Source organism: Haplochromis burtoni, unplaced genomic scaffold, assembly GCF_018398535.1.
Source record: "Haplochromis burtoni strain Fernald_Lab_line unplaced genomic scaffold, NCSU_Asbu1 Contig_146, whole genome shotgun sequence".
Classification (NCBI taxonomy): Eukaryota; Metazoa; Chordata; class Actinopteri; order Cichliformes; family Cichlidae; genus Haplochromis; species Haplochromis burtoni.
Genome location: NW_024582507.1, coordinates 950,968 through 976,894, shown reverse-complemented (window position 1 = coordinate 976,894; position 25,927 = coordinate 950,968). Strand labels below are relative to the sequence as shown.

Here is a 25,927-nt window from a genome sequence, read left to right as displayed (position 1 = left end):
TAACTGTTTCTATGGTAACGACGCCGTTAAAGCTTCACAAGTCGGTTCAGAGACTAAATTGCGATTATTTATGAGTAAACTAAGCAAAGCGTAAATGTATTGGAGGAACAAACAGGTGAATCGACAGATTTTCACTGCAGGTAAACACTGTAATAAATAATGCAACGTAACGTTTGCCTGTTCATGGTGAAATGTTAGCAGAACACTAAAGTTAGTTAACCAAATAGCTTGGAATCTTTCAGCTAGTTTTTCTTCTGGTTCTCTTCAGTTTCTTGCTGTCAGGAATGGCCACCTCTCCCGGAGTGTTCAAAAACACACAGAAAAGGATGTCCAACTTTCCAGTCCTGCCCCCTATTGAAGGGGCACAACAGCTTGGAGAAATTGAGCAAATCATAGCCAAGAAGGAGGAAATAGCGGAGAAGGTAGCGGTCTCCAAGAAGCTGCTGAGACACAAAAGGAGCAAAATGGAAGTAAAGCAACGCCTAAAGATACTGTATGTCCTTTCTTCAGCTATGATTTATTTAATTTTTTTTTCTGTGTTAAAGTAGTCCATATGTCTGACATATGCAGGTATTTATATTGGTTTCTGTTTCCTGAAGTGTGGCAGTTTGTTGCTTGAATTTTTTAGGGTCTCTAAAGCAGCGGAGGATTTAAGACAGAACAGAGAGAGGGGAGTTGTCCGCAGCTTGTCCCCAGAGCCACAGCTTCCACCTTCTGTATGGCATCTACTTATTTATGCATACATACATACAAGTACTAGCTAAATAAGAAAATATTCCCCAAAATAATGGTATATTTCAATCCTTACTTTACAGATGCTTAGTGAGCAACGGAAACAAATGGTATGTGTACTTTTAAGTATTAAATTTGATATGTGAACAGACAACCTCATTAACATCTATGTTAATCCTTGACTATTTAATGTATTTCCACTTTTACAGATGAATTACAACTTCCTTAAGCAGTGTGTGGAGAGACGCGAATGTCCAGTTATTCAGCAGCAGTGGTTAGACTCGATTGTAGATCGAGTCCCAGCAAGACTAAGAGGCAGCCCCGAGTCAGAAAAACTGCTGCAGGAGCTCTGCAAGGAAGTCAGCGACAATTTCAATAGTGTAATTGTAAAGTACACAGGTATTTCCAGTTATTTATGTTGTATGAATGTACAGTGCAGTGCAAGAGTGTAGGTACTGAAATTAAAAACAGAAAGCTTTCAAAAATATGTTTTATTTTAATTTTTAAATGTAGTAAAAAAACAGTTTTCCAACAGTAAAGAAGAAAGTTGTATTCCTTTTTCAGCAGTAACTTGAAGTAATCGTTTTCTATATGATTTCATCAGTCTCCCACATTGCTGTGTAGGAATCTTGGCCCACTCTTTTTTACAACGTTGATTCGATTGTGGTTTGTGTGTGTTTGTTAATGCACAACTGGGAATCTGCAAAATTTTAATTGTTTTATTTTTGACCAAGTGTTAGCTGTTGGACAGATGGCCTCACATTTGGGTCTTGAATACTTTGGTATTCAATGGTGGACTCAGTAGCTCCAAAACAGTGTCAGATTATTCAGTGCTGTACTTCACAGCTGATATGAGGTGTTTCTGATATGCTGTGTTTGGGTTTCATCCAACAAGACACTGTGTGCCATGGCCAAACATCTCCACTTTGGTCTTGTTTGTCCAAAGGACATTACTCCAGAAGTCTTCGGGTTTTATCAGATGCAACTTTGCAAACCTAAGCTGTGCTGCCATGTTCTTTTTAAAGAGGAGATGCTTTTCTCCTGGAAATCCTTCATAACAAGCCACACTTGTTTAGTTTTCATGGTTCTGGCTTTAAATAGTTAACAGGTTATAGTCTGAGCTGCACCTCTTACTTTTTTTTTGGAGCGTCTCTGAGCATTGCACAGTCAGACCTTGGCGTGGATTTGCTGGGATGTCTACTCCCTGGGAACAGTGTGGCATTGCATTAAAACACACCTGAATCCTCCGGACTAGCAAACTAACAAGATGTTTTCCTTTGATAGAGGTGGTCACACAATCAGTTGATTTGACTGCAAATCAGATCAATCACTTATTAATTTCAATGGAAGCAGAAGGGGTGTGCAATTCAGTGAAAGTTTTCTTTTTCAAATCCATATAAATGTAAACATTTGCATGGTCTTCCAAGCAGCTTAGACACCATACCTTAGTTTTTCTGTGGCTTTATACTTCCCCAAAGTGATTTCTTGTTAAAACTGGGGCTCTGGGGTAGCAGGATTTTGCAGGACTTTTTGTTGCAGGTTTTTTCAACTCACTTTAAGTGTTTTATGGCTATTGTTATGTTGCACAATGACAATATCTGCTGATCATATAGATTAGAGTCTAAACATCTAGATTGTCTTAAACTAACCAGATATGTATCACTGGTATGTTGATCTCCTATAGTGGGCACAGTGTTAAAGAATCCACAGGCAGATGGATTGAACTCAGAAAAACAGAGCGCTACACAACCAAAGTGAGTCCTTAGTGTGCGTTTAGATCTGTGATTTAGACATAATGACTAATATTCATCAGTCTTTTTATGTTCCCATTTTTAAACTGTATTTTTGATCATTTGCAGAATTCTCAGCTTCTCCCGTCCATGGCATGATAGTTTTATCAGAAGCCGCAAGATGATAAAGGCAAACTTGCATATTCTTAATCCTGTAATGCAGACTCTGTTGGATCTTGGAAACACAACATTCTCTTCACTGGTCCTAATTGAGCTTTCATCATACAGGTGAGGGATGTGAACATAAAGGCAAACAGGCAAATTTGACCTGTCTCAGCAAATATAGACTTCTATTTGATTTTACTTTGGCTTCTGTTGATATAGAGCTTCAGGACCCGTGGATTCTAAGAGCCTACAGAACAAAATGGCTGTGGAGTGTAAGAGGACAGAAGATCGCATCATGAACACCTGGTTTCCCAAAGTCATCCACCTTTTAACAAATCAAGAAACTCTCAAGGGAGTTAAAGAGGAGAAAATTGATTCCTTTTACAATTGTGCTTCCACCCTAATTTCCAATCAGGTAAAATGATGCTCACTATATTTTAACCTGAAGAATGTCATAAAGACCATTTCATAATTGGCAGTTGACAGCTAGTAAAATCAGTATTTCACAGTGTTTCATTTAATGAAAAGCTTAAATATATGTAAAATGTGATTCTTAATTGTACAGTTAGTCTCATGCATATGTTTTTCTGTAAATTCGTAGCTGAAATCTCTTCTTCATGGAAGTGTGGAGGAGTTTGTCGGTGTATTTGATCCAAGCAATCACCACCGCTTGCCCATCTTTCGGATGGCTTTAACCTTTGACGATGAAAAGATGGAAATTTATCCCGCCTTACAAGATCTGGAAGCTGCTGTTCTTGACATTCTAAGTGCCATAACAAACACTTTTCAGGTGAAATTATCACTTTATGCCAAATGTGTCAAATTTATGCTAAATTTGCCAAAAATGCATTCAGAGCTGGTAATGATATCTATGACATTGTTCTACAGAAAGTACAAACTGTCCAGTCGTGGCTGGCACAAAACACATCTTTATTTATGGATGCCAAGGTGACTGATCAGATCCATGCTTGGGCTCAGGCCACCGTGAAGAGTGCTGTGCGCAGAAATCTAGAGGAGCCTGACAAATATTTCCAGAACTATGGTAACGTGCCATAATATGGTCATTTGTAATCTGCACTCCAGTAATATTGCTTCAGTTTATTGGTGAAATTTGTGGTTTATTTCGTAGTTGACAGTTACGACTGGCTGGTTAATGGAACTGCACAGGCTAAAGTAGAGACGTTTATGGAAGAGGAACACTCTTTTGATGAATACACTAAGGTAGGAAATCATAAAGTCGAATTCAGATTCTTGCCTTATCTTGTTTTATCTTGTTTTCTGGTGACTGTCATTGTGTAATCTCACTGCTTATTAAAGCAAGTGGAGGAGTTTCGTGCTCTGTCAAAGGAGATTATGAGCCTCCCATCAAAAGCCCGCTTCACAATGGTCCATCTGGACTGTGAGGAGCTGAAACAAGGGCTTGCCAACAAAGCCAAAGCTTATGCCGAAATACTTCTGAAGAAATTAGTCTCCAGGCACCATGAACAAAATCTAGAGTAAGTCAGTTCTTATAATACTACCCAACAAATCTGTCCTTCTATGCTTAAATTGGTCACATTTTAATTCTTGTTTGTGTGTGTGTGTCTGTAAAAGGATTTGCTCTGAGTTTGAAAACATCAGAATGAGAGCTTTGAAAGTTCCAGAGAATACAGAGGAAATGGCTCAGATGCTTGACTTTATACATGAAGCTAAGAGTAAAGGTCTTGCAGAGCTTAATGAAAAAATTAAGGTAAATAAACCAGTAATTGCTTCCACCTGTTATAAAAGCATACTAATTTTTGATGTCTTGCATCAATTCTAACCTGGTTTGCTGTCTCGCTTTGACAGGAAGCATGCTGCAGACTAATCTACCTCTTGGAAGTCCACGTCATTGAAGCAGAGGATATGGAGCTTAATTCGACTGTTTTTCTCTGGCCACAAAACATCCTTCATACTTTTGAACTCAGTGATGAGGTAATGTGGTAGCGTGTGCTTAGTTCAATATAACATGAGCGTTTTGTTTTGTTATGAATAATCCTGATTCTGGACGGCTCTATTGTTTTCCAGTTAATGGAGAAGGCCAAGAAGAAAGGAGAGGATGAGTTGGTTGCTAAAAGAGAAAAATTAATGGTGCAGCTTGAAAAGTTGGGACACAGGACTGAGGAGTTTAAATTTCTCTCTGAGCTGGAAATGATGCAACAGGTAGAGCATGGTTTATGTTTCAGAATACCTTTAATGAAAGAGTTTTTTCTTCCTTTCTTTTTTTAGTAAATTCTTTATTTGTATTCTTGCCTGTCCCATCTGTACAGTAAATATGTTTGTTACATTCTTTGAAAGTCCAGTGGATATGGGGAAGCAACAAAGGAGGGTCTAGGTCAGGGGTCTCAAACTCCAGGCCTCGAGGGCTGGTGTTCTGCAGGTTTTAGATATCACCTTTTAGATATCATACACCTGAATCAAATGATTAGTTCATTACCAGGCCTCTGAAGAACTTCAAGACATGTTGAGGAGGTAATTTAGCCATTTAAATCAGCTGTCTTGGATCAAGGACACATCTAAAACCTGCAGGACACCGGCCACCGAGGCCTGGAGTTCAAGACCCCTGGTCTAGGTTGAAAGAAGAGACAAGAAAGCAAACTTGGCAATTAAAGTATTTTCATTGATTAAACTGAAGAAGACAGTCAAAACACTGTCACCATTACTATCACCTTAAGTACTCTGGCCTATTGCTGAGTAGAGTCAGCTGCACAGAAGGGTAGGGCCTAAAGCTTGACAGCGAGCAAGACACACCCACAGGATCAAAAATCACAGTAGGCCATGCTAGGGATGTAGCTTAGCTTAAGAGACAGTCTGTCCAATATATGCCATCGCCAAGCTTCAGGACCTATGCCTGGCCGGGTTCGGTTTTTGCATAATAGTGATTTACTTCTGAACAGAGTAGATTATCCGTTGCTCCAGCCTGATGCTAAAAACTTCAATTCTGAAAGAACTGTAAAATTTAGCAAAAAGTGATACAACTTTATACTCCTGGCCTAAATTGCATGTTATTTTGACATATTTATTACACAGCAACAATAAGACTGTATTATTTGTTTTGTTATTTCCAGCTTAGACGCTAATCAATAGCAAAACATGTCAGCAGCATTGCTATAACTGGTATCTCTTTTTTTTAAATCAGTATGTTGCGGATGTCCGAATAGTTCAGAAACTTCTCCACGAGGCTGAGGAGGCTATTACACTCATTAATAAGGAAGAGGCCTTCTACAAGTGGGACCTGACATGTTTCCCAGAAGTTGAGATCATCAAAGAGAATATCGAACCATATCAGAAGCTGTTTGGATTTGTCCTGAACTGGCAGCGCACAGAGAGCAGGTCAGATTCCTATTTGATGCATGCGGTTCCTTTTTTAAATTTTTAAATCCTGCTAACCTTTTGTTTCTTTTGTGCCTAGGTGGATGGATGGCTCCTTCCAGGACCTTAATGGTGAGACGATGGAGGTAAAAGTGGATGAATTCTATAGGGAAATCTTCAAGATGCTCAAGTTTTTCCAACAGAAAAAGATTAAGGCTGCGCAAGAGATGGAGAGGATCTCTGAGAAGAGGCGACACCCTACTGAGGATGATGTGACAAAGGAAGAAAGCCCAACTATCAGTTTGTGTTCGGCTGTAATGGAGCAGATTAAAAACTTTAAGGTATTCTACACAACTGATATTTAAAAAGAGTTCATTAACAAAGTGTTGCTTTTTATGGAATGCCATTAAAAGGAATGTGTTTGTGTTTAGAAACATATCCCCCTGGTGTCCATCTTGTGCAACCCTGGCCTCAGATCTCGCCACTGGACCCAGATGTCACAGATAGTTAGCTATGAAATCACCCCCAATGGTGGTACAACACTACGGAAAGTTCTCAAGCAAAATCTGACTCCATACCTGGAAGACTTTGAGTCCATCAGTGCTGCTGCCAGCAAAGTGAGAAGATTTTGAAAGTCTGTGTGTGTTTATACAGGTTGTACTTTATTCTTTGTGTTAAATTATATATGTCCACTCTATTACTCACTACAGGAGTTTTCCCTTGAGAAGGCTATGAAAACCATGGTGGGCATTTGGGATAGTGTCTCCTTTCACCATCAACCTTACAGGGAGACTGGCGTTTCCATCTTGACCGCCTTAGATGACATTCAGACAATGTTAGATGACCAGATTGTGAAGACTCAGACTATGAGGGGCTCACCTTTCATAAAGCCCTTTGAAAATGAAATCAAGGTTAATATGAGTTTTATATTTGCATAACAAATAAATGCTGAATTTGCCTATTAAATTTGTATAATTTGGCACCTGGGAGTATTTTTTTTAACCTCCTACATATTGAGAAAGCTTTAACCATTTGTTCTGTGATGTTAGCAATGGGAGGAGCGTCTGCTTCGTATCCAGGAATCCATAGATGAGTGGCTGAAAGTACAAGCCCAGTGGCTTTACCTGGAGCCCATCTTTTCATCCAAGGACATCATGCAGCAGATTCCAGAAGAGGGGCGACTTTTTCAAACTGTTGACAGGAACTATAAAGAGGTTATGAGGCATTGTGTTAAGAACCCTAAGGTAAGAAAAAATGCATTTACATTTACAGAAAGTAAATCTAAAACTATAATTTTTTGGTTGATTAACTGGATAATTTGTTAACATAGATTCTCCCAGCAACCTCGCTACCTGGTTTGCTAGAGAAACTGCAAGAATCCAACACCCTTCTTGATAGCATTATGAAGGGCTTGAATGCATATCTGGAGAAGAAACGTCTGTTTTTTCCTCGGTAAAAATATTTTTTTGCAGATTTTATTTCTGTCCAGATCTTTCATATTATCACAGATTTTAATATGTAATGCTAACCCTGGTGATAGGTTCTTCTTCTTGTCCAACGATGAAATGCTGGAGATTCTGTCTGAGACCAAGGATCCACAGCGAGTGCAGCCACATCTGAAGAAGTGCTTTGAGGGTATTTCCAAACTAGACTTTCTTCCCAATTTGGATATCCAGGCAAGGCAGTCACACATGTTGTTTTCATTACATAATGGTGTGGATGATTAAGCCTTTGACTAAACTGCACAATGTTCTTGTTCAGGCCATGTATAGCAGTGAAGGGGAGCGCGTTCAGCTCATCCAGCACATCTCCACGTCCGAAGCCAAAGGAGCTGTGGAGAAGTGGCTGATTCAGGTGGAAGACGTGATGCTTCGGAGTGTTAGAGATGTAATAGCCCGGTCCAGGGTGGTGAGATCACTGTTCTTCATACCTAATTTGAAATAGTATTATGGTTTACTTACAATGCTGTCATACTGTGTATGATCCTGTGCATCAATATATATATATATATATATATGCATGTGAGTCAGTGACAAATGAACAGATGTATATGGGTGTCTTTGGCAGGCATACGCTGAGACTCCACGGAGCCAGTGGGTCACGGAGTGGCCTGGGCAGGTGGTACTTTGCACCTCACAGATTTTCTGGACATTGGAGGTTCATGAGGCTATCAGAGCACACCCTAACGTGGGTCCTTTTACATGTTTCTAATAAAGAAGTGATGTTTCTCACTCTTGATCAAGTGACCTGAGTATCTTTTACAATGAACTAGACACCTTAAAAATATCACCTTGGGAAGAAACTAAAATAGTAGCCGGCTGTTCTCTGCAGGGTTTAAAGAACTACTATCAGAAACTTCAGAGTCAGCTGAATGACATCGTAGAGCTGGTGAGAGGAAAACTGGCCAAGCAAACACGGATTACTTTGGGAGCTCTGGTCACAATTGATGTCCATGCCAGGGATGTAGTCATGGAGCTTATTGAGAAAGGTACTGCAAGAACAAAACAGGTTTATTAGTATTATGCATTATTATATAAAATACCTTTGAACGATAAAGAGAAAATGCACAGCGATTAAAATGTTTTCTGGATTTTTAATAGGTGTATCACAAGAAGCTGACTTTCAGTGGCTGGCCCAGCTTCGTTATTACTGGAGTAGTGATAATGTTCGCGTTCGCATAATCAACTGTGATGTTAAGTATGCCTATGAGTATCTGGGGAACTCGCCACGCCTGGTCATCACTCCTCTGACTGACAGATGCTATCGAACCCTGGTAAGAAAACATTTCTTAAAAATAGTTAATTAAATATGTTTCAGAACTTGCATACTTTTGCTTTTGCTGTAGGAGTGATAACTGACATCATATTTTAACTATTCTTTTTGAGATTGGAGCTTTCTACATGAATTTGGGTGGTGCACCAGAGGGTCCAGCTGGAACAGGAAAGACAGAGACAACTAAGGATCTGGCTAAAGCACTTGCTGTGCAGTGTGTCGTCTTTAACTGTTCAGATGGACTGGATTATCTGGCTATGGGAAAAGTAACATCCACAAGTTGAAAATTTTCCTTTCTAATGCTTTTTCAGACATTCAAAACATGGTTTACTAACTTGTAATTTCATATAGTTTTTTAAAGGTCTTGCTTCATCTGGTGCGTGGGCCTGCTTTGACGAATTCAACCGTATTGAGCTGGAAGTGCTGTCTGTAGTGGCCCAGCAGGTTCTCTGTATTCAAAGGGCCATCGAGCAGAAGCTGGAGTACTTTGACTTTGAAGGGACCATGCTCAAACTCAATCCCAACTGCTTTGTGTCCATAACAATGAACCCTGGCTACGCAGGACGATCAGAACTCCCAGACAACCTCAAGGTCTTTTACCAGTAAAATATTTTATCACACATAGCATACACATTGCTGTTCTGTTTCAAATCACACATGCTGGTGCTCTACACATCCTTAAGTATAATCTGAAAAACGTATGTTACTGTTCAACGTTTTTTTATATTTTCTCTGTGCAGGTTTTGTTCCGAACAGTTGCCATGATGGTGCCCAACTATGCACTTATAGCTGAGATATCTCTGTATTCATATGGCTTCTTAAATGCCAAACCTCTCTCGGTGAAGATTGTGATGACCTACAGGCTTTGCTCAGAGCAGCTCTCCTCTCAGTTCCATTATGATTATGGCATGAGGGCTGTCAAAGCTGTCCTTGTGGCTGCAGGAAACCTCAAGCTCAAGTATCCCAAGGAGAATGAGGACATTCTGGTATTTACTAAACATCGATCTATACTTTGTGTCCTGATTGTGAACTTTATTGCCAGTTTTTGATCCTTTCAATTTCTTATTCATGTTGTAACATTCAGCTCCTGAGATCCATAAAGGATGTTAATGAGCCCAAGTTTCTCTCCCATGATATTCCGCTGTTCAATGGAATCACCAGTGATTTGTTCCCAGGCATTTGCCTTCCCGAGGCTGATTACCAGGTCAGTGTTGATTTGGGTCCATATTGTTTTGCCCAAAATCTAACAAAACCCTTTATTTGTGTGGTTATGTGTGTTAGAATCTGTTTTTTGTTTGTCAGCTGTTTCTAGAGGCTGCTAAAGAATGCTGCAAAAATCACAATGTACAGCCAACAGACGTTTTCATACAGAAGATGATCCAGACCTATGAGATGATGATTGTTAGGCACGGGTATGTTATGTGTTTCAGTTTCCATGCTGGTGTACTATATTATGATTTCCTGCTTGATATTCACATGATTGGAAAATGGCTTGGAGGAAATGATCTAAAATTCAATATGGATTTATAAATATTGTTATAAATACTGTTTTTAAGATTCATGCTGGTGGGAGAGCCTTTTGCTGGAAAGACCAAAGTGCTACATGTTTTAGCTGACACTCTGACTCTCATGAATGAGAGAGGACACGGCCAGGAGGAGAAAGTCATCTTCAGGACGTTAAACCCAAAGTCAATTACTATGGGACAGCTGTTTGGACAGTTTGATCTAGTTTCTCATGAGGTAAACCCGTGCCATCGATCTTTTGTTTTACAGATAAATAAAAGTGTGTTTACAGTATTAACATAGAGGTGGCTTTAATTTTTTATCCTCATTCTTAGTGGACAGATGGGATTGTGGCTAACACGTTTCGGGAGTTTGCATCGGCTGACACTCCCGACCGTAAATGGGTGGTGTTTGATGGTCCAATAGATACACTATGGATTGAGAGCATGAACACGGTGCTGGATGACAACAAAAAGGTACATGTTGCACAGTAAAATAATGTATATAATATATATAATGTAATTATATATATTTTTCTGTTTTTCATACCTTTTTATTTTTTGCTTCCTTGACAGTTGTGCCTGATGAGCGGTGAGATCATCCAGATGTCAAGTCAGATGAGTTTGATTTTTGAAGCTATGGATCTATCACAGGCCTCTGTGAGTTGGATGTTTGCAGTTAATAAAGTTATTTGCTAATCTTATTTTAAAATGTAAAATAATTTCTAGTTAATTTGAAAAATGATAACCTTTCTTTTATGAAGAAAACTGTCTTTCTAAAAGGTGCTTGATAAGACTGTTACTGTAGCATTACTGTAGCTTGAATTGATAGGATGCTTTTTTCTGCATTTTCTCCAAATGAAGCCAGCCACAGTCAGTCGATGTGGTATGATCTACATGGAACCATCTCAGCTGGGCTGGAAGCCCTTGGTGCTCTCCTGGATGAACACTCTTCTTGATGATCTTCAGACTCCAGACAACCGTTCCTTGTTACTGGAGCTTTTCCACTGGCTCCTGCCACCCGCTCTCACAATGCTTCGAAAACATTGCAGAGTAAGTGGCCTCAGAATCCAGGGAGTGTATGTGTTATTCACATTATATCAATACAATAATTATTTGACATGCTAAATTTTGGTTTGGTTTACAGGAAGTCGTTTCCAGGAGCAACAGCAACATTGCGGTGTCTTTGTGTCGACTGTTTGAGATGCTTCTCACTAAACCTGTGAAGACGGGTCAAAGTGATAAAAATATCCGCTGCTGGATAATGGTAAAAGGGCTTATATCTTTTAGAATTTGATATAATATTTGAACTTATTTATTCAAAATACTTGTTAGGATCTGCACCTTGCAAATGTTTTGCAAAAATGTTTTTTGTATATGCACTTTGCACTGCTACTTTTTCTTTTTGCCCGCAGGCAGCATTTGCATTCTCACTCGTGTGGTCTGTGGGTGGGAGCTGTGATGCAGACAGTAGAGAGAAGTTTAGTAGCTTCTTCAGGTTGATTGTTGCAGGACAAAAAAAAGAACATCCTATCCCTGAAACAGTGGGAAAATGGGAGTGTCCATTTGAGGAGAAGGGGCTAGTGTATGACTATTTCTATGAGGTATTGTGTAATTATGTCACTCAGAAGACTTTAGCTTGTGTTATACCAGAAAATCATAATATGTTCTTTCATTTCCAGTTTAAAGGGAAAGGCAAATGGTTTCACTGGAATGAGGCCATTAAAAACATCAACCTGGGCGACAAAACCACCAAAGTGCAAGAGATCATTGTACCCACCATAGACACAGTTCGCTACAACTACTTGATGGATCTTTGCATCAACTACGAAGTGTCAGTATTCTCTGAGGGATTGGTCAAAACTGTTTTTGTTGTTCTTTGCATCTTTAGTACTATGATAATAGTGCATAGCCTGAACTTATATACATTTAATCAAACATAATACATTTAAAAATATATGTTTTGTTTTGCCTTTAAGTCCTTCCCTGTTTGTGGGTCCTACTGGAACTGGAAAATCTGTGTATGTGAAGGAAAAACTCATGAATAATCTGGACAAAGACCAGTACCTACCCTTCTTCATCAACTTTTCAGCCCGCACAAGTTCAAACCAAACTCAGGTCAGTGTGAGAGACATGAGACATACAGTTCTTAACAAATGTATTAGACCACCTGTCATACAAATGAGAAAATAAATATTAACAAATATTTTTTTGAAAATCTGCCTAAAACTTACATAAAAGGAACAAGAAACATTTTATACCCAAATTTGACCTGATGCACTGGTCAAGAGCATAACTTTCAACCAAAATTTTTTTTTTCTGTTCAGGAATGCAAGTAAATAACTATAATTTGCCATCTTAATTCCAAAATAATAATGCGCTTCAGTAATTATTAATGTTAGCCTTAAAAATCTGATTTTGATCAAAGAAGTTGCACATACTGCTAAATTAACCATTGGTGGTCTAATAAATTTGTTAAGCACTGTATGTGAAATAATGTCCCTGTAGAGAAACAGCTTTAGTGATCATATATTATGTGAGGTGTTTGTTTGTTTCTAAACAAATAAGAGGTTATAGTTATTTAAATTGTATTTATTCTGTTTATTTCATCATGTAGAATATCATCATGTCCAGGTTAGATAAGAGAAGGAAGGGCGTGTTTGGACCCCCCATGGGAAAAAAGTGTATCATCTTTGTAGATGACATGAACATGCCTGCACTGGAACAGTTTGGAGCACAGCCTCCTGTAGAGCTTCTTCGACAGTACATAGACCACGGAAACTGGTATGAACCACCTACAATTACAGGACAAATTCATATTCTAATGAGAGAAATGTAAATATATGAACAGGACTGAATTCACTAGATTAGAGCACTGTTCTTCAAACAAACAGACCTCATCTACTCTTGCAGGTATGACCTGAAGGATACCTCCAAGATCACTCTTGTTGATCTCCAGATCATCTCAGCTATGGGCCCCCCTGGTGGGGGAAGGAATGCTGTGACTTCACGCTTCTTGCGGCATTTCAACATTTTTAGCATTAATCCCTTCAGCGATGACACCATGGTTCACATTTTCTCCAACATTGTGTCCTTCTATCTTAAAAACAATCAGTTCCCACCTGAATATTTCACTGTTGGCAACCAAATAGTGACAGCAACAATGGAAGTGAGTGCTGTAAAAACAGACATTGGGAACACAAAAACCAGAAAGCTGGATAAATTCATTTTGCAGTTGTATAAAAATCTAAATCATCTTTACGTTTACGTTTTTTATTTTCCATAGGTCTATAAGAAAGCCATGGAGAACCTGCTTCCAACTCCAGCCAAGTCTCACTATACCTTCAACCTGCGGGACTTTTCACGTGTTATCCAAGGTTGCCTGCTGATTAAGAAGGGATCTCTGGAGAGCAAACGCACTATGATACGGCTTTTTGTCCATGAGGTCTTCCGTGTCTATTATGACCGTTTGGTAGACGATGACGATCGAGTGTGGCTCTACACGCTGATGAGCAGCATTGTGAAAGATCACTTTAAGGAATCCTTTCACCAGGTCTTTGATCACCTGAAACAAGGCAGCAAAGTGAGCTGATAGTCCCTTTTCCTTACTATTTCATGTGCTTTACTACTTTTAAAATGAAACTATACAGCAAAGAAGATGTGCTTGCAGAATTACATCTTGATGTGCCTGAATCTGTGACATTTAAATTTGTGAATTTCTAGCTGGTTGAAGAAGACATGCGAAATCTTCTGTTTGGTGACTACATGAAACCTGACCTGGAGGATGATGAGCGTTTGTATGCTGAGGTGCCCTCAGTTGAAAACTTTGCCGTGGTGGTAAAGTCCTGTCTTGAAGAATACAACCAGATGCATAAGAATCGGATGAACCTTGTCATCTTCCGGTAAACAGCTTTCAAAGAGGATATAGTTTTTATAGATTTTCTTTCTTTCTTTAGCAATAACTTTACAAGTTGACTTGACTTTTGTGCAGTAAATGAATGAGATATGTTTTTATCTGTAACTTGTAATTTGTGTTTAAACTTAATTAACTGAAAATAAAATCTTATCTAGCTACGTCCTGGAGCACTTGTCCCGCGTCAGTCGTGTGTTAAAGCAGCCAGGAGGAAATGCCCTCCTTGTGGGAGTGGGAGGAAGTGGACGCCAATCCATCACCCGTCTGGCCACATTCATGGCCCATATGACCATGTTTCAGCCAGAGATCTCCAAGAGCTACGGTATGACTGAGTGGAGAGATGACCTCAAGGTAAGCTGTAAAGGCTTCTGTTACTTCTGTTTAATACAAGTGTGTTTTGGTCGTATTATTCTCATTAGATTCTGTGGCTTTTTAACAGTCCTCGCTGCTGTACTCTGTCTCACTGCTTTCCTTTCAAATAAAGATGTTGCTAAAAAATGCTGGGGTGAAAGGACAGAAGACAGTGTTCTTGATAACTGATGCTCAGATCAAAGATGAAGCTTTTCTAGAAGACGTGGACAGTGTCTTGAATACAGGAGAGGTTCCCAATCTTTTTGCCATAGATGAGAAACAAGAAATCATAGAGGTAGGATATTATAATCTTATATACATACCTTATGAAATTGTATGCAATAAAATTCTCATTTCATCTGTTTTTCCCCAGGCAGTACGTCCCATTGCCCAAGCTGGTAATAAAAACTTGGAGCTGAGCCCTTTGACTCTGTTTGCCTTCTTTGTGGCACGCTGTAAAGAGAACCTGCACGTTGTTGTGGCATTCAGTCCTATTGGAGATGCCTTTCGAAATCGCCTGCGCCAGTTTCCAGCTCTTATTAACTGCTGTACCATTGACTGGTATCAGGTAGGGCACTATAACATGCGTGCATTGTAATATACTACATATAAAAATGTCTGAATCACTGAAAACTATATAGGTATCTGTTAAGAGTCAGCTGTGCTCTTGGATCTGGAAATAAAACCAAAGAAAGAAAATAGGACATGTAAATTCATTAGCAGACCCTGTTCTGTCTCTTCACTCTTGTCTTTGTATGCCATCTTTGATCCTGCCCTTAGTATCGCTTTCCTCTCTGTACTTTGACAGCCATGGCCTGAGGAAGCTCTTGAGCGAGTAGCCAACTCCTTCCTGGAGTCACTACAAATGAATGAAAATGAGAGGCAGGAGGTCATACCTATCTGCAAGACATTCCACACCTCTGCCAAAGAGCTTTCACAGAGGTATGACAGCTTTATTCATACTTTTCAGAATGAAATGTAAAGTACATTTCTAATCCTTTAATTATGCTGTTTTCACTTGCAGATTCCTTTCTGAGCTTGGTCGCCATAATTATGTGACACCCACATCCTACCTGGAACTAATTGCAGCTTTTCGTCAACTTCTCACTCAGAAAAGAGACACTGTCATGAAGGCAAAACAGAGGTACACCAATGGCCTGGATAAGCTAGCCTTTGCTGAATCTCAGGTATATGAAATACTATTTTCACTGGAGCTGTTTTGTCTATTCTCTATTTCTTGTATTATTCCTATGCAGTAGTTTATTTGAGCAATATATTTCCATAGGTGGGTGAGATGAAGAAGGAACTTGTAGACCTACAGCCTAAACTGGAACAGGCAAAGATAGAGAACACCAAAATGATGAAGGTGAATACATTTCACACAATCGATCAACATCAGTATCCTCCCCAGAGTACATATGTATCAGAACATACATAAATCCGTACTAAATGTAAACATGTATTAATTTTCAGGTTATCGAGGTGGAGTCTGTGGAGGTGGAAGCCAAGAGCAAAGTTGTGCGGGTTGATGAGGAGGCAGCAACCATAAAAGCCAATGAGGCCCAGGCTTTGAAGGATGAGTGTGAGAGTGACTTAGCTGAAGCTATCCCTGCCCTGGAGGCTGCTCTATCTGCCTTGGACACTTTGAAGGTGAGCGCCCTTCAGCAAAATATCTTTTTTTCATTACATATCATTGCAGTTAGATAACTGAGCAAGTCAAGCTGTCCATTTCTTTTCAGCCCTCTGATGTCACAATTGTGAAGTCTATGAAAAATCCACCTTCAGGGGTGAAGCTGGTGATGGCAGCTGTGTGTGTGATGAAGGAGATAAAGCCAGATAAGATAGCTGATCCAGCTGGGACTGGAAAAAAGGTTAGACTGAGTACAAAAATTAAAAGAAAAATTAAATCATGTGAAATGATTAAAGTCTGGTACTTATTTTTACTCTTTTAAAGCACAGCTAAACCTCATTCGAATGATATAGTTTTTCATTCTGTTAGAAAAAGGGTATAAACACAGTGAGTGACATGTTTGCTTTATTATCTAGGTTTTTGACTTCTGGGGTCCGAGCAAGAAGTTGCTGGGTGATATGAATTTTTTACGAGATCTTAGAGTATATGACAAGGACAACATTCCTGTGAGTGTCAAAATTATGTCACGGTTAAAAAACATTCAACTTGCACTTACCCCTAACTTACTCGTCTGTCTTTGGGTTGCAGGTCCATGTGATGCAAAAAATCCGAAGTGAGTACATGACTAATCCCGACTTTAACCCCAGTATAGTGGCAAAGGCATCCTCTGCAGCGGAAGGCCTGTGCAAATGGATCCAAGCAATGGAAGTGTATGACAGGGTGGCAAAGGTGCAGTGTGTTTGGATATTCAAACCATTTGTAATTGTACCTGCACACTTACTTTTTCACACATTTCTTGATTTCGTCTTTGGTTTCAGGTTGTGGCTCCTAAGAAGGCCAATCTTGGAGTGGCACAGGAGTCCCTGGCAGCTACCATGGCCCTTCTGGACCAGAAGAGGGCTGAGTTGAAAGAAGTTGAAGATCGCTTAGCAGCTCTTCAGAAAACTTTTCAAGAAAAGACAGAGGAGAAAGCCCAGCTGGAATTTCAGGTGGATTTGTGCGCCAGGAAGCTGGAAAGGGCGGAAAAACTCATCGGTGGTCTGGGTGGAGAGAAGACCAGGTCATGAAGACACTTATAAATATTTCAGTGCCAAGCAGTGAAGCTGAGGAGACTTGTTTATGCGTTTACTTATAGGTCTTCTTCTTCCTCTTTGTTTTATTATTATTCATTGGACTGTAGAGTAAAACATTTGAAAATTTTGTTCACTGACTGGGAGCAGTTTGCCAATTTCTCTAATTAAGACTCACGTCTGAAGTATTATAGCACCACCAATGGGTGGAAGTTGGAAGTATGTCCATGCATGCAGATTTTTATCTGTTAGCCTGCTTCTTTTAAGGATGTAGCAATGGATTCCTTGAATCATTCAGAGTTCAAGCTATATTTCAAGAATTTAAGCTATACTTAACTTTCTGAAGCTTTTTCCAGCCTTCACCAAAATTGGCGCAGATAAAAGTTAAATACCAAGCTTGAAAGACCAAGTATCACAAAAGCAAGCAGTTGGCATTTACATTTTCAAAACTGTTAGAACCAATAAAAATTAGCAGTTAAACCACCAGACGGCAAGTAATTTCCTGTAATTATAACCTCTTAAAAGTTTATCTGCGTCACTCGGGTAGCTTCAAAATGAAAATGTGTTTTTACATCTTATAGCTATGCTTTTATCATAGTTACATGAAGTTGTTATGACAACTGTGCCCAGCTGACCTGCTTGGCCTCCTTATTGCCTTGTTCTGTTGCTTGTTTCCTGCAATTTGAAGAATAACTGCATACCAGTGACTGAATGTGACTATTTACTCAGATGGTCTAAAGCAGCAGACGACCTGCAGAACACGTATGACAATTTGACCGGAGATGTTCTTATCTCTGCCGGTGTCATCGCTTATCTGGGGGCTTTCACAGCTGGCTTCAGACAAGAATGCACCAAGTTGTGGACCAAACTGTGCAAAGTACAAGTTCTTCCTTCTCTCCTCTCATTTTTATGAATCTTTGTCATACATATGTATTTCTATGTCTATATCACTTACCTTAGTAAATAAATATCTGTATTTGCACCTCCCTCTATCTCTAGTCTAAGAACATTCCATCATCAGATGACTTCTCACTCAGTAAAACTCTGGGGGATCCCATTAAGATCAGGGCATGGAACATTGCAGGGCTTCCCAGTGACACTTTCTCTATTGACAACGGCGTCATTGTCAGTAATTCACGCAGATGGTGAGTTTGTATTTCTTAAATTTGTGAAACTTATGTTGAAATATTTGTGAAAAGATCCTTTTCATTTATTACCTAATGCTAATGTTCTTGTAGGCCCTTGATGATTGACCCTCAGGGTCAAGCCAACAAGTGGGTCAAGAATTCAGAGAAAGATAACAGCCTGAGTGTAATAAAGCTAACAGATGGGGACTATATGAGAACTTTAGAAAACTGTATTCAGTTTGGAACACCACTGCTGCTGGAAAATGTAGGAGAAGAACTGGACCCTTCTCTGGAACCATTGCTGCTCAAACAAACCTTCAAACAAGGTGCTAGAAGTATAAAATGGATGCCAAAGAATAATTTTGAATTTAGAAAGAGTGACAGTTCTTAGCTCACAATTTTTTTTTTGTTTCTCTTAGGCGGTGTTGATTGCATCAGGCTCGGGGAGAGTGTGATTGAATACTCCAATGATTTCCGTTTCTACATCACAACTAAGCTCAGAAACCCCCATTACCTACCAGAGCTGGCCACCAAAGTGTCCCTGCTCAATTTCATGATAACCCCTGAGGGCTTGGAGGACCAGCTGCTCGGGATTGTTGTTGCCAAGGAGAGGTAATACCTGCAAAATGGTTACTTATTTTATTGACCGAAACGTTTTTTTTTTATAGCTCTTTTACTCATGTCATCTACTTGTATTTCCACAGGCCAGAACTGGAGGAGGAGAGAAATGCATTAATCCTGCAGTCAGCTGAAAATAAGAGGCAGCTAAAGGAAACTGAAGACAAGATCCTAGAGACACTGCAGTCCTCTGAGGGAAATATCCTGGAAGATGAGAGTGCCATTCAGATTTTAGACTCAGCAAAGATCATGTCCAACACAATTACCAAGAAACAGCAGGTGTGAATTACACATAAAATCAAAGCTGAATTGTGAATTTGATGTCTTTTAAGTTAATTTGATTGTCTCGTAGTCTAACCTAATGTTTACATCTTTCCAAGATTGCAGAGAAGACAGAGATCAAGATAGCAGAGTCCAGAGAGGGTTACAGAGCTATTGCAAACCACTCGTCCATCCTGTTCTTCAGTATTACTGATCTGACCAACATTGACCCGATGTACCAGTACTCTCTCAGCTGGTTTGTTAATCTCTACATTAACTCCATACAAGACAGGTAAGTGATCCAGGAGGAGTAAACCTGGTTAGTGGTATGGTGAAGTAATGAACTATGACACATCTGCCAGAACTAATAGCTTTTAGTTTGTCTGTGTTATTTGGAAACTTATAAACTGTATTTTGCCTTTTGTTCATCAGTAACAAGTCCAAGATTCTGGAAAGAAGGCTTCAGTTTCTTATTGATCACTTCACCTATAACTTGTACTGCAACATATGTCGTTCTCTGTTTGAGAAAGATAAACTCCTCTTCTCCTTCCTTCTCTGCTGCAAATTACTACTGTAAGTTAAAGTTACAAGCAATTTTGACTCTTACTCTCATGCTTAGTGCAAATCTATGTGGATGTTTACTTTTATATTTGATGCTATTTTTTTTTAATCAATGTTTTCTTCTAAGAGCAAAAGGGGAGATTAAACACACTGACTTTATGTTCCTGCTGACTGGGGGAGTGGGCCTCCAGAACACCACTGCTAATCCCGACCCCACCTGGCTACAGGACAAGAGCTGGGATGAAATCTGCAGAGCCAGTGAACTCCCTGGTTTACGAGGATTGAAGTAACAAGCTTTAATCACTAAAATAAAAATGGCCTCATCATCATCATCATCACTGTTTACCCAATGTGGATTGTTATTTATTTTGCAGAGAAGCTTTCATTAAAAATCCAGATGACTTCAAGTCCATTTATGACAGCAAAGATCCATGCACAATTGGTTTGCCTGCTCCGTGGTGTGAACAGCTCAATGATCTGCAAAAGATGATCATCGTTCGCTGTCTCAGGCCTGATAAGATACTGCCAGCTGTGGCTAAATATGTGAAACGCAACCTAGGGAAGAAATTTGTCCAACCACCTCCCTTTGACCTGAGTAAGAGCTACTTGGACTCCAACTCTGCCATTCCACTCGTGTTTGTGCTGTCTACAGGTGCTGATCCCATGGCTAGTAAGTTCTATAAATCTGTTTTACTGATTTTCAAAGGGCCACATAAAGTTAGTGTCAAATCCTGAAACTAGGAAAACTAACTCTTTTAGAAAAACTAAAACTATCCTTCCACAGGCTTGCTGAAGTTTGCCAGTGACAAGAACATGGGTGGTGCCAAGTTCCAGTCTATCTCTCTGGGTCAGGGACAGGGGCCCATTGCTTCTAAAATGATATCCACAGCCATGCAGGATGGGACATGGGTGTGTTTACAAAATTGCCACTTGGCCGTTTCCTGGATGCCCATGCTAGAGAAAATCTGTGAGGACTTTAGTCTTGCAACATGCCACCAAGACTTCCGCCTCTGGCTCACAAGCTACCCTTCAGCCAAGGTAAAACCCATAAATGAACAACTTTAAGGACTAAATAGATATAACTGTCATCTGAAAGAGCCTTCAGTATAGTAAAAAAAAATTAATCAGTTTCCAGTGACCATCCTGCAGAATGGAGTGAAAATGACAAATGAGCCCCCAACAGGACTCCGTCTCAACCTGCTCCAGTCTTATTTGTCAGATCCTATTTCTGATCCAAACTTCTTCAGCAACTGTCCCAATAAAGAGCTGGTGAGTCAGGAGGAAACCTATTTAGAATTTATTATGCATAATTATGTATTAATTCTATAGGTGTGTAACACAATAAATGAATTTCCTAACTAGATCTGGGAGAAGCTCCTGTATGGACTGTGCTTCTTCCATGCTCTCGTTCAGGAGAGGAAAAAGTTTGGTCCTTTGGGCTGGAATATTCCGTATGGCTTCAATGAGTCTGACCTGCGCATAAGCATCAGACAGCTACAGGTATTTACTCAAAACACTCAGTTGTTGTGTTTCTACCCTGAAAAAAACATCAAAAACTCATTTAATTTCTCTTCCTCTTTAGCTGTTTGTAAATGAATATGACAAGGTGCCCTTGGAGGCCATAACATATCTGACTGGAGAGTGCAATTACGGTGGCCGTGTGACAGATGATTGGGACAGGCGGCTCCTGATGACTATCTTGGCTGACTTCTACAACAAGGACATCATTGAGACTTTTCGCTATCCTTTCTCACCTAGTGGCGATTACTGTGCCCCACCAAAATCTAGCTATCAGGATTACATTCTGTTTATCAAGGTGCAGACATTCCAGAAGCAGTAGTATATATAATTTATATAAAATAACTGCATATAATCTTTAATTTCTTTCAATTTTATGGTATATTACTGACAGCAGTGTCTTTGTTGTACTCTAGGAACTTCCATTCAGCCAGCATCCAGAAGTGTTTGGGATGCACGAAAATGTAGACATTTCCAAAGATTTGCAGCAGACAAAACTACTGTTTGATTCACTGATACTCACCCAGGGTGGAGGCTCCGAGGGCGGAACCCATTCTGAGAGCGACAACATGCTGTACGACATAGCGAATGACATCCTCACCAAGGTACAACTTAATCAAACTTCCTCTTCATTTAGGAGTTTTTAGCCATACCAATGGCATGGTTGGTCCAAACAAAAACATTTCAAATACCAACAGTTGGATTTCCATAGGTTTTTATGCAGAATAATCCTATTAACCTTTGGCAATTACTTAATGTTCCCTTAAGCACCATCACACATCGAGATTTCACTCATTCTGTGAAATACAGCATCTCAGCATTGGCTAAGTTAATTGACACATTTGGGGGGGTTTTTTTAAATAACATTTTTCAGTTCCCAGACACTACTTTCAATTTTACCGACTTTGGTCTTACTTTGTCTCCTCTGTTTTGACTGAAGCCAAATTTCTCAACATCTGTTCAGTGGATTTCAGTAACTGCAGTGCAGGTGGACATATTCCTGCTTCTCCTGGATGAATTAATTTAGGTTGATAACCTCCCTTTTGATAGAGAATTATTTTTATTCTCTGTCATTAGTCAAATAGTTTGGTTAATGACTACTTTATATACTGTGTAAAAGTCTTGAAGCACCCTTAGTTTCTTTATAATTGCTCCCAAGGAGCCACAGTGTTTTGAAAATTGGTCTTCAGCAATAATTTTTCAGGTTTTTTGGAAAGTAAGTCAGTTTTTCTTTGAATGTTGACTGCTTTTTTGTTTTCGGTTATCTTTCGTTCAGTTCTTAAGCCCGACCATTTTCAGAAGAATGTTTTTTGTTATTTTAAGCCACACTGACCTATGACTCATTCAAGCATAAAAAGACACCTAACTCAAGGGATAAACCAGTGTTGTGTCTACACAAAGCAGACAACTTAGCAAAGAGTCCTTTGGCCCTTTCACAAAAACACAGATTTATTTCCCATCACTTTAGTGGAATTTATAAAAAAGTGCCAAAGTCAACAGAGTTTGAGTGCCATAAAATTGCATTTTTGCACCAACAAGGTGATTCCAAGTGAGCTATCCCATATGGAAAAGAAATAGAAAAGACTTGCATCAGATGTGGCCTACTTCATATAGTGAATCATATAAGGCTTATATGATTTACTCATGAAAGTGGCCACTTTCATATATTGTTTTAGTAAGTATCCAAAACATACAAGTTTCATTTATATAATTTTTCTAGGGATCTTATGTCTGTTTTCACTCTTGTATGCTTTTCATACAAGTTTCACACAAGACAGACACAAACTTTATAAGATTTATATGTATCTTTTCCATATGGGATTATCCAAATTGTTTCACAACTTGGCATAGTGTGCAGTGTGTCCTTAAAACATGTGAGGAAACTGGAGAAGTGGAAGTCAAAAAAGAAGTATCAGACCTAAAGAAAAGCCCTACCAGACACCTGAGAGATACATCCGGCTCCATACATATTGGTTCAAACCAATATGTATTGCCAGTATGTACGGAGGAAATGAGTAGACAGGAGTAAGCATCTGCAACCATCTGAGAAACACAGTGGAGCCTCTGTCATGGGTTGGGGTTGCATTTCAGTCAGTAGTGTTGGGGATCTTGTCAAATTTCATGGCATTATGAATGCAGAAAAGTTCTGTCAGATTTTGATCAACCATGCAGTACCAATGGAAAATGTCTGATTGGCAACAGCCTCATTTTTCAGCATGACAATGATCCTACACACACCTTGCCAGTGCATTAAAAGCATACTTGGATAGAAAAACATACAGTAAAACACAATCAGTCATGGATTGTCTTTGCCTGAACTCAGAGGTCAACATTAGTAACAGAACACAAAGCAGCCAACATCCAAAGTGGAGCTCTGAAATGTTCTTTAAGAAGCCTGGAGAACCATTCCTAAAGACTGCGTGCTTATGTCATTTATTTCTATGTATGTTTTCATACTTCAGTATATTTCTGAACCTATATCACATTATCCAAGCAAAAAATAAAGAAATGAGTGATGGCTCAAAACATTTGCACAGCACTGTAAAAAAATAGCATCCCCATTAAACATACATGTGCTTTGTGTTTACTGCTTTGCGTTTCCTCTGGGTATTCCAACTCCCTCTCAGAGACAGTGTAAGGAAGTCCTACTCTCCAGCCATATGGTTTTGGAGGCCAAGTGGTAAAGAAAGTTGATAGATGGATGTATTGTGAGCATGTTAACATATTGTTACTAGCGTATTAGGTACATTTATTTTTTATTGTCCAGATAGCACCAGTATATCTATAACTCTCTACGTTGTACAAACGTTGAGAGTTGTCTGTGCTCTGTGTCCACTTCACCGTGTGTTTATAACTGCCACATTTGCTTATTTCCCTAAGCTCCCAGCTAACTTTGACACAGAAGCAGCTCTCTTGAAGTTTCCTGTGCTCTATGAAGAAAGCATGAACACAGTCCTTGTCCAAGAGATGGAGCGCTACAACACGTATGAACAGACAGCTCTCCACCCTGTTTTAAGCTATATAACCATTGCAACCATTTTTCTTTCATGACTTAACTGCTGTCTTTGCTCTCTCAGGTTGTGCAGTTTGATTCGTATCAGCCTGCAGAATTTGCTGAAGGCTATTAAGGGATTGGTGGTGATGGATGCAGAGCTGGAGGCAGTTGCAGGCAGTTTGGTGGTTGGAAAAGTGCCAGAGAAATGGGCCAAGCGCTCTTACCCCAGCCTCAAACCCTTGGGCAGTTACATTAATGACTTTCTGTCAAGGCTCAAGTTTTTGCAGGTAAGACTAGTGAGCAAAAGTGATTTGAATGAGCAGTTTCAACTCGGCATATCAAAGCTTTGTGCACCTTTTCAGTCTCATTATATTTTCACTTTATTTTGTGTGCCTGTAGGTTTGGTTTAACACCAGCAAGCCCAATGTGTTCTGGCTGTCTGGCTTCTTCTTCACCCAGGCCTTTCTAACTGGGGCCATGCAGAACTATGCCAGGAAATACCACATCCCCATTGACCTGCTGAGCTTCGAATTTGAGGTCTGGAGACTCACACTTTTGGATCTCTCTTCACATGTAAAGATCTTGTCATAGCCCTTAGACATTACTAATTAGTGGTTTGTCGTTTATGATTTTATCTTACAGGTCCTTCCTTTTGACGAGATACAAACAGCGCCTGAAGATGGTGTTTACATTAATGGACTGTTTCTTGATGGAGCTCGGTGGGACAAAGAAAGGTACATGCTCACAGCAGCGTTAGGAATACAATATTGACTATATGCTTATAGCAGTATAGCTTATAAGCTATTACTCTGCAGGAAAAAAGTCATTCACTGTACTTAAGCACACATTTGAGCATTTAATGAAAATATTCTACTTTATGTTGCTTTATATTACATTTCAAAATTAAATATTTATAATACTTTTTATTGGGCTAAATTTATATTTTTTAATATTGGCCCTTTACTTGTAATGGGGATTTTTTTTTAAATATATATACAGGATTTATATAGGATTTTTTTTACTTTGTTCATCACTAGTGAAATATAGGAAGATCTGATAAAGATGGGTTTGTTTGTCTCTCTCTATTATCAGTGGAGTTCTGGCTGAGCAGTACCCCAAAGTCCTCTTTGACTCACTGCCAATCATCTGGGTAAAACCCAGTAAGTATTGTCTGACTTTGTACACTTCTAGAGCTGGTGTTTCAGATCTGCAACAATCTGGATGCAATTAATGTTTTCAGATATCTCTTTCAAGTACATAATTGCTTGTTTCCTTGTATTATTTTATCACCATCTGTCTCCCAATTTTCTGTGTTCCTTTGCTTTCATTTCTGCCCAACAGCTCAAAAGAACAGCGTCAGTCAGCCTCAGAAGATGTACATTTGTCCTCTATACAAGACCAGCGAAAGGAAAGGCACGCTGTCCACCACAGGCCACTCCACCAATTTTGTCATTTCCATGACGCTGCCCACCAACAAGCGCCCACAGCACTGGATCAAGCGTGGTGTTGCCATGCTCTGCCAGCTTGATGACTGAGATCAGTCAGCACATTGCTTTAAGAATCAAATGCTTTACTGCAGCTATTCTCAATCCTGCTTGGATTAGTTTAAATTTAGTGTTGCTTAATACATTAATAAACACAATGTCTATGGC

General features: G+C 39.5%; 1 protein-coding gene across 2 annotated transcripts; it reads left to right on the top strand.

Annotated features, from left to right (window-relative positions):
* On the top strand, nt 1–25,927 carry dnah12 (dynein, axonemal, heavy chain 12). 2 transcript variants are annotated; one of them, XM_005931799.3, is made up of 74 exons: nt 1–140; nt 269–493; nt 629–716; nt 816–842; nt 942–1,131; nt 2,417–2,486; nt 2,592–2,750; nt 2,847–3,042; nt 3,229–3,417; nt 3,516–3,669; nt 3,757–3,848; nt 3,945–4,123; nt 4,221–4,356; nt 4,455–4,580; nt 4,674–4,808; nt 5,785–5,978; nt 6,058–6,298; nt 6,389–6,574; nt 6,668–6,868; nt 7,007–7,201; nt 7,288–7,409; nt 7,498–7,633; nt 7,719–7,865; nt 8,025–8,144; nt 8,289–8,445; nt 8,558–8,730; nt 8,843–8,995; nt 9,081–9,320; nt 9,470–9,715; nt 9,814–9,933; nt 10,032–10,141; nt 10,286–10,469; nt 10,568–10,708; nt 10,808–10,891; nt 11,096–11,284; nt 11,379–11,498; nt 11,647–11,835; nt 11,914–12,065; nt 12,211–12,349; nt 12,849–13,015; nt 13,145–13,400; nt 13,518–13,814; nt 13,955–14,133; nt 14,303–14,495; nt 14,629–14,790; nt 14,869–15,063; nt 15,304–15,437; nt 15,520–15,682; nt 15,781–15,861; nt 15,969–16,145; nt 16,235–16,366; nt 16,542–16,631; nt 16,714–16,854; nt 16,944–17,185; nt 17,925–18,072; nt 18,195–18,340; nt 18,434–18,648; nt 18,742–18,934; nt 19,027–19,219; nt 19,321–19,493; nt 19,634–19,774; nt 19,890–20,048; nt 20,137–20,432; nt 20,547–20,800; nt 20,891–21,031; nt 21,125–21,262; nt 21,345–21,578; nt 21,697–21,885; nt 24,161–24,264; nt 24,358–24,562; nt 24,675–24,812; nt 24,918–25,009; nt 25,368–25,435; nt 25,617–25,927. In XM_005931799.3, the coding sequence occupies exons 2-74, from the start codon at nt 285–287 to the stop codon at nt 25,808–25,810; spliced, it is 11,919 nt and encodes a 3,972-aa protein (XP_005931861.1). In that variant the 5' UTR covers nt 1–140; nt 269–284; the 3' UTR covers nt 25,811–25,927. The 2 variants fall into 2 exon arrangements, with proteins under 2 accessions (XP_005931861.1, XP_014192123.1); XM_014336637.2 differs by having other exon boundaries at nt 269–497; nt 630–716.

Bases quoted from the DNA above. Each gene is read 5' to 3' on its own strand.
- dnah12 (XM_014336637.2), top strand. From the start codon at position 285: ATGGCCACCTCTCCCGGAGTGTTCAAAAACACACAGAAAAGGATGTCC. The intron at 3,670-3,756 runs GTAACGTGCCAT...TTTATTTCGTAG, and splicing joins CAAATATTTCCAGAACTATG to TTGACAGTTACGACTGGCTG. The intron at 6,575-6,667 runs GTGAGAAGATTT...TACTCACTACAG, and splicing joins TCAGTGCTGCTGCCAGCAAA to GAGTTTTCCCTTGAGAAGGC.